The 12598-nt window shown below is 32.9% G+C and overlaps 1 protein-coding gene across 1 annotated transcript in view; it reads right to left on the bottom strand.

The window, feature by feature from the left end:
- LOC124355596 (nose resistant to fluoxetine protein 6-like) overlaps window positions 1-12598 on the bottom strand; it is a 30602-nt gene that overhangs the window by 6692 nt on the left and 11312 nt on the right. Inside the window, exons 4-8 of the mRNA XM_046806758.1 lie at window positions 12318-12499; window positions 8552-8625; window positions 5514-5626; window positions 3116-3276; window positions 1072-1231 (exon numbers count right to left, since the gene is read on the bottom strand). Coding sequence (XP_046662714.1) covers window positions 1072-1231; window positions 3116-3276; window positions 5514-5626; window positions 8552-8625; window positions 12318-12499 — 690 coding nt within the window. The remainder of the gene's footprint in view (window positions 1-1071; window positions 1232-3115; window positions 3277-5513; window positions 5627-8551; window positions 8626-12317; window positions 12500-12598) is intronic.

The raw sequence follows: 12598 nt of genomic DNA, 5'->3' as shown, positions 1-12598 counted from the left end.
CTGTGTATGTAATCAATGTGAGCCTTGGATCTTGTCGAGTTTGAGATCATTCATATGGGCGATGTCAACCCTAGTTGAATATAATTAAGATTCATCTTTCAGTGTCCGTGATCGAGGCCTAAGGATTTAGTTGAGGCAGTTACTTGTGATCTAATCCAATACTAAAATCTGTAGTATATCACGTGGATGGGACTACTGCCATGGCAAGAAGCAACAGTTTCGTAGATTCAAAGCTATCATAATGTCTTCCTTACGAAATTCAACTCTCCACTGCATAGGACAGTTAGAATACCTTTTTACCTATATTACACTATATTTTTTAATCTAGGACTCTGAAATCGAAACAATGTAAATCTTTATTTTTAGCATTTTCGATTTCGCTGTTCCTGGAGTTTCCTTCTTCCAAGGTGAGGGTGATGGATTTGATCTTCTGGGGCTTTCTTTTAGCTTTATCTAGATGAGGTAATATTCCCAGGACTAAAACATAGAGTAATTGTCTTAATTATATTTTGCTGGTTTTAGGACAATTTTTACTAACTTAATAGGCTGGCCTACAGCTGAAAATAGAGAAGCCATTTTTGTAAAGCTCTGCTAAATTATCACGGTTAAGTCGTCAGTAATTCAGTGATATCGGCAGATTCATTGACATAGAGGGAGATAAACAATTCCTCTACGAGTAAAAACATTCATAAATAAATTTTAGCTAATATAACTAACTTGCATGCTGGGGTCCGGTAATTCTAATCCTTTTGCATATACAAGTACCAAGTTTTTCGGATATTTTACTGCCTTTTCAAAAAAACCACCGCTAATTATAAATATTTAAAAAAAGATGGAATATACTAGTTTACAAAAAACCACGCTAAGGCTTGAAAATTAACTGATTACAAGTATTAAAGACTCACTATTAACTTATGTGTAAACGTTAAAATTTGTTAAGACTTATTTACCAGTAAAAAACTATCTATATCAATGTATTTACATTCCAAAGGGTGGATATGAAGGTATATAGAAATTTGAAACATAACAGTCAAACAAATCTAAAAGACCCATAGATCAGTACCAAAGTACCTTTGGGTCGATGTAGTTTGTAACGTGAAGAAACCCGGCCCACCAGTTCTGTTTACACTTTTCTTCTTCTTTGAACATCGTATACCATATAGGCCCTTGTCCTTGGTGTATCAGGAGAGTAGAATAATATAGTATCACACAGGCCAACATAGGAGTTAACCTGGACAAAAAACACCCTTTTGAGACGTGAAACAAAGATTTTGACCACATATATTACCATGGAATAATCTTATTTGAATTAAGATAATAATAACTCAACAGACACACACACACATAAATAAATATATATATATATATATATATACGTATATATTATATATGTACATATATAGTATCTTTTATTTGTACTATGTGATTCAAGGTATTCCCTAGATCCCCCTTGCTCATTGTTAATGTTGGTGAGGTCGTCTTTTGCCGCGGAAAGATGTGGATACCCTTTTGATCCCTCAATGCCAGTGACTACTGTGCTCAACTGTGTACACTCTGTGATTTAACATTCAAACCCGCCTAAAACTCTGCCGACCATGTGTGAGCTCTCCAGGATGGTGTGACATCTCAGCCGTGGGGTGCGGTACGCATTCCTTCCGATAACTTCCAATTTATTTAGCTTTCTTCTAATGTTCCTTCCCATATGAATTTAGTTTTAAATTCCTGTTAGTTTCTTTGTTTATATTGTGATTTATATCCCTTTTGTAAGCTTCTTACTTACAGTCTTCTTATCAACTTATTGTGTTCTATTTTCTCACACCACGATATTTATGTCTCCATTTGTATTCATATTATGGATATCCCCAGCCACACTGGGATCATTTTTACCAATTATAACTAGTGATTCAGCGAGTGAGTGATTCAGTGAGGGAAGTCTTTTATGATTATAAGTATAATCATAAATGTATATAGCTGACGTATGCAACGGTGGCATGTTCTACACAGACCTTTGTATACCTGATTAAATAAATACAAATAAGGGAAAATTAAAATCATAAAAGTTTAATTTCTACGAAAGTGTTAAAAATAAACAATTCAAAAACAATGTTTTTACCCAAGATTTCTAAACAAAATAGCTTTTATAAGTAGTGTAAATTCAGCTGTAAGCTTTTATTTGTAATCTAAAATGAATATAAACTATTAACATAAAAAATGTTTATAAAATATTCATATGTAAATAAATTTAATTATAACAATAAACACAAAAAACACTATTATATAAAGGGCAAAATGTTCAAAATTATATGAGATATGTAATACATATAACGAATCCTATTTTAAAGAAAGGTAAACAAAATGAAAAGTTCACACAACCAACAAAATATATAAGTTGCAATTAAATTATACGTTTATGGTTATCGTCCACGTGTAAATTATATCGTAAGTCCAGTGTTTATATCTTCCATTGTGATTGATGAACTAAAAAATTAATTATTCAAGTTTACTTAAGAAGGCTGTGTATTTATTTATTTTTAGTGTAACAAGTGACGAACAAGCGAAAAATGAAATCGTCCACTTCCACCCAAATTATGAGGTAAAGACCATCTGATCAAAATTATAGTACAATGCTACAGTTAGATAGAGAAATATTGATCATATGTTGATATTAGTTCTCACGTTTACGTTAAATCCCGAATTTTATCTAAAATATGCATTCTGTGTTACTAGTTTTATTTTTTATTATTGCAAAAAATTTAAATTATTCAACTTTCTTTAATAAGGACCATGTTATTATATATTATTTGTGTAAAAGCCATAATAACTTGGTTGAATCTTTTACCTTTTGCAAATCAATGGACATTAGGGATCTAGTTATTGTTATTGGACTTCAACTCATGTTATTATTAATGTTGGTACGAGCCGTAAACAAAGTATATCTACTCGAGGTCCTATGATATATCATTAATATTATTATTTTACTACAGAATTTTCATGTTACAGTCTCTGAATTCATTTAAAGATTAAGTTATGAAATTTAACTGTTAATGCTTATTACTAATAAATTGCATTCAAAGTACCTAACTTTCTATTTGGAAAGATTTTAAAATACTCTTACCTAAAATATCTTTCCATATAGAATTTAATAATATTAAATTCGATATTTTTAAGACGCTTCCGAAAGAAGTTATAAGCCAATACAATTCCGCTGATTAGGATGAAACCATCTACAGAAATATAACCCATATCCAAAATAACCGGTATCCTTGTGTGAAAAACCTGAAAAAATTAATATTATTATTTTTAGTTTTAGTATTCTAATCTTTATTTATGTATAACTGTTTTAATACCAGCCAACTTTTGTATGTATGATATAATTGAAACTTGTTGCATAATTTTAATTTAACAATGTAGGAATTGTCAACTTTTAAGTTCGGTAACTCAACAAAATATGATTTATAAAATATTTATATAATGTTCATGTATCATAATATGTTCATGAATTTATATAACACTATTAAATATATTCCAACATTGTTAAATTTGTACCTAATTTTATTCTATAATTTCCAAATGTTATTTTAAAGCTTAATACGTTATACACTCTTCAAAGCGCAATGCATAATAATCTAGTATTACTATTATCGCATGAAAATTTTCTGCGGGTTTGGTGTTTCAGATTCTAGGGTTTGTATCACTGGCTTTGCAAGATCTCATAACTTACGCTAATATTTCCAAAAAATGTTGTTACATATAACTTCGACACCAATTCTTGAAAGTTACGAAATCTTTCTTCATAATATTAGCAAACTTTCTACTCCCTTAGTTAATCAGGATACGTATTGTAAGAAATTTAGATAGTCCTTCAGATCATATCCCTGAGATCCTCGATCATTGTTATTTCATAAAGGATACGCTATACATAGTTACGTGTAGTCACCATAGTCATCCTTTATTGACTAGGGTTCAAATTAGATTTATACACAATTTTCTTCACCCGAGTCCTTCTTAATAGAAATCGAAAAATTTGTAATGTCAATATAAAATACACAGGTAGCTCAAACTAGAACTAGTATAGGAATGATATCCCATTATCTCCTACAGATGGAAATCAATTGTAAAAACCTAAGATCCCTGAATATACAGTACAAAATCTAAAAAAAAATACTCATTGAGGAACATACGGAAAAATCTAATTTTTCCTTCGTACCAAATGAAAAATTATAGTTATCAAATGTTATTTGTAACGATATGAGGTTTTTAATAAAACGCTTTAACACTATTACAAATTAATAAACATCAACTGCATCATGTGGATAAGTATATAAATCACACTTTTTCTAAAATAATTACGCACTCTTTAAACCATAAACTATAATAAACAATGATAAATAATAATTGAGTAACGTTTCTGTTAAGGTTTTGAACTGTAATATGATTAATGGTGCATTTATAAATAATATCAACAAATAATATATACAATTATATAATATATATTATTATCCAACTTTTCAAATAAAAAATATAATGTATAACACTATCATTAGAAATATTTTACAGAAAAAGGTAAGTTCAGCAGGATGAGTTTTATCCTTTAGAGTAGTTATATTCAGACTTCACTGTCGTAAAATTTAGACAGTGTTTTACTGTGCAAGTCTAATCAAATTCTGTTAGTTACGAGGTAATGTCTAACAATCAACACAAACAACAAACTTCTCACTGTATTTACTATACAAAAGCTTTTGCTAGGTCACAATAACTATGATAAAGTCAATAATTTATGACTGGTACTGGTTTTAATATTCAGGTAGGATATTGTATTATAAATAAAGATTATCGAAAACTACTTATGAATTCTGTCATACCTGCATTACGGCTCAAACATGCCTCTAGTACAAAGTACAAAATATTTATCCCACCTTGAAGTGAAGTGGACACGTGGTGTACAGAAAGTGCTAAACGAGTACCCCCTGTCATACGTGCCGATAGCCAATTCTGGGTAGGGTGAATGTCGGTATGTGACACTTTAAAACAGTCATAGTCGATAACACGGTACCCTTCTTCTTTAACTCGTCCTCTTTTGTGAAAACTGAAACACTCTGGATATATTGATCGATCTGAACCTCTAGTACTACGCGGTCTCCCACTTAGGCTCTTCACAACCTTGTATAAAATAGTCTTCAAAACTAATTTTCCACATGAATGATCTGTCATTTGAACGTTTGATAAAATAACAACATAAAATTATTGTATTACAAGATTTATATTATTTTTATTTGTCTCAGTGTAGATAGTATTAAAGCAGTCTCATTTTAACCTAGCAAATTAAACGAAAGGAATTCAATATAATGTTTCATAGTTACTTCAATAGCATATACCAATACTCTATTACCTAATAGTTTAGCGTCTAATAGTAAACTTCGAATTAGTTCCTAATTAGTTCTTACTTCATACATGTGTCTAAAATTAAATTTGGAACAAAGCCAAATTAGTGTATGAGCTCGATGAATATATACGACTGTCATTATGAAGATGGCCCTGAGCCCATTGAGACAAGTGATCTCATCATCGGAACTCCTTGTGTCCATCAGGCTCTGGAAGTTGTTTGCGAGAGAGAACGCTTTGAACACTGAAATTACAGAGTAAATATAATTGGGTCATTGCATTTCCTGAAAAGATAACTTAATTCCTACAGACATTCTCTAGTAACCTTTTATTATTGTATTATACAGGGTGTACATAATGTCCTGCCCAGGTAAAATATTTTCTGAGCGATAACAGATAAATCAACCAGATTTGGTACATCAACACTAGACCTAAAAATATACTTTTTGAAGGAACTATCAGTTTTCTGTAATATCATAGGGACGTCCCGCAAGGAGTCAAAAGGAAATCTTAAATAGGAGCATAAGTCAATATGCACATCATTTTAAAGGGTTTATCTAGCAGAGTTTAATGCCGCAAACCGCACTCAAAAAATTGATCCAGTACAAAATGGCAATCATCACTGAGTCTTGACGATGATGGAATGGAGTTTTTGATTAAAATATTTAAAATGCGTTATTGAATAGTTTTGATATCAGAAGACAGTAAACATATGAAATTTTTAATGTAAAGGATAGAGTAAAAATGGAGACGTCGGGTTACATTGATGGCTTGGAGAAGAAGAGAGTAATGTCTGATTTTCCTCATACCAACATTGTAGAACAAAAAACATTTCCACTCAAGTATTGCTAATATAAACTCCATTGTCCTTGAAAAGATTGCTTGGATACAGATTATCATAGTTATTTTTTAGAATTGTATTTAAATTGTTTTTAAATTATTAGAACTGTATTGTAAACTATTTTTTCAAATTTAATGTTAGAACTGTATTGTACATTGTTCCTTTCATACTTGTCTTTTGAACAGTAATTATATTGATTTTCGGTCTGTCCCAAAAGTGGTCTAGGATCGGCATATTAATATCTACTTATATATATATATATATATATATATATATATATATATATATATATATGTGTGTGTGTGTGTGTGTGTGTGTGTGTGTGTGTGTGTGTGTGTGTGTGTGTGTGTGTGTGTGTGTGTGTGTGTGTGTGTTTTGTAAACGTGAATTATAGTGATTTATACGTCATAGATAGGTTTGAGGTGTCATTTAAATTCTATTTATGTAAGCACATTATGTGAATATTAAAGTTGTAAGCAGGGATGTTTTTTTTATATTTAAAATTTTTTTATTATTTATTAAATATGAAACATTTTAGAGCAGAAATTACAGGTGCATTGTAATTTTTTTTTGTCACTTCCATAATTTTATCATTTATATATTATTTAATTAAACTAGCTAGCTTTCTAAAGTGTTGAGAAATATAATCAATATATAAAATTTATTATAAAGGTTTGATCACGTTCGATTATTTATTACTTAGGTTTCTTCTATGCTGCGCGTTACAACTGTCTGGGCATTCTATAATTTAAAAATGTATCCCAAAATGTATTGCTAAGCGCTAATCTCGGGAACGGCTCTAGTAATTTTCGTAATGATTTTTGAATATTGTTTCAATTCCATTAAATGTTTATGAGAAAAAATGTTAAATTTTTTAAATTCAGTCAAGAAGCAAATTCAAACGTCAACTCGGTAAAAAAAATCAGACCGGAAGTGAATTTTAAACATCAGAATAGATATTTTGGTGCTCCGTTCGTGAAATAGGTTTTCTCAGTCATACTTAACCAGACTCTTTTTCCTCATTTCACCACAAGGCAACATTAATTATCGCTTAATATATATAATAAACCGAAAATAGAAGATTATTGACCTTAGTATTTTTTATTCTTAGACATATATAAGTATATATTTTCTTGATTAGGGCACTACTGCATGCTAAATAAACTGGAGAGTTAAAAACACATTTGACTCGAAGCATAAATGTAAGCTACTGCGCGTTTCATTACAGAAATATTAGCCGATACAATTTTATATAACTGTATAATATAAAGAACCAAAAACGTATCAATCTAAATAAGGAATTAACTGATACAGGCCTACATAATTTTCAAATATGTTCTAGGGCATAATTAGTTTCTTAGACAAAAATAGGTATATATTTTCTTGATTATGGCACTACTGCATGCAAAATAAACTGGAGGGTTAAAAACACAATTAACTCGAAGCAGAAATGTAAGCTACTGCGCGTTTCACGACAGAATTAATAGCGGATAAAAATGGTATATAACTGTTTATGATAAATAAAAATTACTGTGAAATTATTAACTAATATAAGCCTACTTACGTTTCAAATTTGTTAGGAGTCATATTAAATCGTAAAATCTTTCACTAACACCCTTAGACTTTTAAAATAGCGTACGAAGCCACTTTACGTTAGTGATAATTCACAATAAACTGGTCCTTGGCCTGAGTAGTTTTCTGAGATATTTATAAGTATCAATTTTGAAGATTAGGGCATTAAGGAAGGCAACTTTAACTGAAGGGTAAAAAAGTCTCATTGACGTTTAAAGCCTGATATATGAGCCATTAGAATTTAATTTATCTTTGAATCCCTCATCTATGAACAATAAATTATTAATTTAACTGATATACGCCTACTTCATAGGAATCCAGAATATTAAATTGTAAAAGTTTTCACTAAACATTTGAAAATAGCGTGCGAAGCTTAACTGCTAGTATCGGAATAAAAATATCCATATTATTTTACAGGTGATCTAAATTTCTACACATAAGGATTTGTTATTCTGATTGCAGTTTTATGGAGAGTAAACATATAGTATATATTTTTAAAAATCATTACTTTAAATTTTTTTTAATTTATTTTATTTTATATATATTTAAGATCCAAGGTTTAATAGAGTAAATACTTTTATGTTAAGGTTTAAAAGAAAGCTCTAATGAACAAATAAATTATTACTTTGTGGTAATTAAAATAAAAAGTATGTATGTATAGTGTACCTCTAAAACAAGAGCGATATATTTTGGTTTTTAAAGAATTATTTTTATTATGTAAACTAGTAGTTTTAATATATATTATTTGTAACTAACCTGGGTTGTTCTTGTTCCTGCTGCTGTAGAACGTGCTTGTTGCTACGAGAATTGCGAGAAAAGTAAAAAATGACCTAAACATTGCCAACGCAGATTATTGTTTCATTTTGAACAAATATAAGTAAAGGTAGTTTTATTGCATAGAATCAAATACAATAAACTATTTATACAAAACAATGTTAAATATTGTGACAAATAATTTCTCTGTCACTGTTGCTTGAAACTGAATTTAAGTAAAACCCAAATTAAGACATATATCAACTCTTAGGGATCGTTATTTAAATTATGTGATTATCCTCTCAGCTCTAGGGACCACAATAGGGGGTCATTGTACTTCTATTCTTACAATGTATGACTTTTATTACTACATTCCCTGGGATTAGTGGCTCTCCGCAATTCTCCAGTTCAGCCCGTCAGGCCAATTCGAGTGGACCACTTTATTCACCACTTGCAGGACCTATCATAACAAAGATCGTATAGATTTCTTTCTTAACCTGTGTGCCATTCCCACTGTAGCTGTCCAAGTGTAGTATGTGTCTCAGGGACTCATATGTTTTTATATACGAGTACGTTGGCAGCGATCACGGAGTTACCCGAGCTGAGTATATCGTTACTTCCACATACTTGTTTATTTAGCTTTTTTTCCAAATAGGATCCTACACCTTTATCACAAATTGGATATCTTGGTTAAGCTCTTATATTCCCGACACCCGGAATTGTCCTCAACTTCCTTTTTACAATATCTCTCTTCTGTCTATAATCCTCTCTATAATTCTCCCTTTTGCACCTTGCCCTTTTTCCTACCTTCTTCTTCCTAGAGAGATTGTCTCAAGTTTTATCGGCACTTTAGATAATTTCCTTGGGTAGACCCAACTTCTGGGGGGGGGGGGGATCTCGGACCTCTCCTGGCGGTCGAACGTGTGAATTCATTCTGCCGATGTGTAGCTTTGACCGAGATTAGGAGCTAACCAATTTGATCCATGATCAGTTAGTGCGTCATAAACATAGAGGTCATACTTTACATTGCCACGGACCAGCCCCTGTCCGTCTGTGTATTAAGGGTTGGGAAATGCGGAGACCAAGCCTCAGGGAACTAAGGTAGGACATTTTGTGTCCCAGGGTACACCCTTTCCTTGTTACTTCGGCCTGCTTCTTATGCAAGAAGCTCACGTAAATTCGTGTAAATAATACAAACATTATTGGTGATGACAAGGTGAATCCCTGCTAGAGGTGTGTCATGATTGCTCTCTCTTGTGTGGTTGGAGGCAGGGGTCAAACCAGAATTACAGGGTTGAAATAACAATGTACTCGAGTCTTTCTCAGGAGTGGCTGCCGGACCTGTGAACCCCGAGACGCTCTTTGGTATGAAGATTTGCCGTAAGAAGGAGCTCGCTGAATCTCTTCAGGCGAAAGATTGACGACGTAAATCGGGATGAATAAGAACAACTCGAACTATCGTGATAAATAACTACTCAGATTTGATTGGTCCGTCTGACCAATTATACAGTTTCTTCCGTACTGAAAACAATTGTAGACCATATTTGTCGAAAGTGGTAGATGGTTAAATGTATCCGGGAATGTCGGTCCACAAGACACAATTCGATGGGACAGGAAATGGGGGTTGTCATTAAAGAATCGAGGGCAGTTGTGTAAAAGAACACGACCACGATATCACTTATTTTCCATTCTTGGCCTCAACAGGAATTATGGAACGACGAGAACGCCTGCCTTTATAACAGGGACTACGGAAGTAGTTTCTATAAGTCTGGCAGCACTTATGCTGACCTGATAAATCAGATTCTGGTACACGAAAAACCTGATGACTAGGGTAAGGAGGTTCAGACGATCACTCAGACAAAAACAGAAGGTCTTCTCTGAACACAAACCGTAACCTCTTTAAGTTTGCATTGATAAATGCGTTTGGGGTAAGTGGTTAGGTTAATTGCAGAATTCATTGGAGATTGGAGTTAAGGAAATCCTTTTGATACTTCGGTTCGGCCACACGAAACTTGCCTGCCAAACACGATAGTGTTTGTTAAGAGCCACGGTATCTACCGAGGTTTAATATGATTTAGTTACGATAAAGTCACTCTAGTCAGCTTCTATTTTACACCAAAATATTTCCAAAAAGAAACTTGACTATTTGGAGGACGTACCTACACCCTCTTTAATGTGGCCACAGATTTTAAAGCAAAAAGAGTATAATGGTGAAGGTACGTGACAGACACTAAAGGTTGAATCAATTTTGAAATGGCTGCATGATTTGGTCCGGTGGTCGTGAGTTGGAGGACACTTCCACATTCTGCCGGCCAAGATATGCCTTTACTATTCTGGTTATTACTTTTGTAGCAGAACATCTCTAACCAAGTAATAGAGGCCTTTGCTAAATGTGATTACCATTATTTCACCTTCAGCATCGTGCCAATGAATGTAGAAGTTGCGATCTGGTTAAAACGTCACCAGGCTAGGCAAAGACACTCTAATTGAGATTCTCATCAGGGGAAAGGGGGCTTTGCTGGAATTGATGAGGGACGATGAAGCTGATCGTGAGGGGCTGTGAAGCCCGGGTGCAGAAAGAAAGATGCCGGAAACATGGTAAAGCTCCATCATCCTCTGGTGGAATAAAAACATTCCACTGTTCTCCTGAAGATGCTTCACCCTAAGGTGGAGGATAACTTACGGACGGTGGAGGTAGAGAACAGTTCTCGAGGGCGCCGGATACGTTCCACACAACGAAGAGGGCTTTGAAGCAAGGAACAATCAGGATCAAGTGTAATAAGTAGAATGAATTAATGGAAAATATGAACAACGATGGCTGCTAGTTATGTTGTTAGTACATTATGGAACATATACCAATTATCTCCCGGAAGTAACGAAGAAAATTTTATGAATCTCTCCCTAAATCAAAGAGAACTTCGCTAGTGAAGTGCCACTTAGATATTTTAGGAATGATAAAGTATCTGAATTGGAAGAAACATCGAAAATTTTTAAAAATATAGAGAAGTTAGTAAATGCATTTCGTGGGGATACTGTTTTCTTAGAGTTACCACAAGTTAGCTCAGAATTATCTAGAAACTTATATTTCATTTATGAGATTAAAAATGACGTAACTATGAGAAGAAAAACAAAAAGTTCATCCTGAAGAAACGGTGCCGTATTAAGTCCGTCAATTACAAATTTCCTGATCTCTATGATAAAGAAGGCCTAGACGCCACACCACGCTTCTATTACCAGGCTTTGCCAAGTTTGCATTCAGAGTTTTTAATATATAACTCATTTAATTCTAGAGATGGCAGAGATAACTAGCAATGGCATGGATCTTCTCTAGTCTGGAATTCATGCAGTTCGTCACGTATTACATAATTATCTTTACTTTGCGTGGTAATCCAATAGCACGGTTTATAAAATTATCTTAATGCCTTAGAGGTGTTCACTCGAAGAGGATTTTAGATCCTAATCCTAGCTCGTACTTTTTTGTAACATATAGCGATGGGAAATGTCCAAATTCATAGTACTCTTTCTTGTACATATGTCAACAACGAAAATTTGAAGTGTGTTACACGTAGGTCACTTACGGTTTTTTCTCATAACCAATTTTATCGATAAAAGTTAATAGGTTAATAACTAAGAGATGAAAATATACTATAGATCGAAGCAGGGCCAATATCTGATTTTTCCATCTGAGCCAGTGTTTAGCCATGTCTTTAACAGTATGCATAGGTTAAACATTTTGACTACATAACTATTTGACAATACTAGTACTTACATTGCAAAGTAGTCCTTAAGTCGGAAAGGAGGTGGTTCCGCAGTTGAGCAAATTACGTTGTCTACTACAGTGGCATTGATCTCTGCCAAATTGGTACCAATGTGAACTGCCACATCCGTCTCTGAGCAGCTAGACGGTACACAAAGTGTGTATGCAACGTCGAAAGCATGCAATTGTTTTTTCTAAAAAGTTACATAATTATTCAATTCTATTCAAAAGACAAAGCAACAATATCTATCGTATCAACCCGTTTTTATTAAGATATTATTGATTTAATTCGA

The sequence above is a fragment of the Homalodisca vitripennis genome, chromosome 2, assembly GCF_021130785.1.
Source record: "Homalodisca vitripennis isolate AUS2020 chromosome 2, UT_GWSS_2.1, whole genome shotgun sequence".
Classification (NCBI taxonomy): Eukaryota; Metazoa; Arthropoda; class Insecta; order Hemiptera; family Cicadellidae; genus Homalodisca; species Homalodisca vitripennis.
This window is presented reverse-complemented; position numbering and strand designations above follow the sequence as displayed.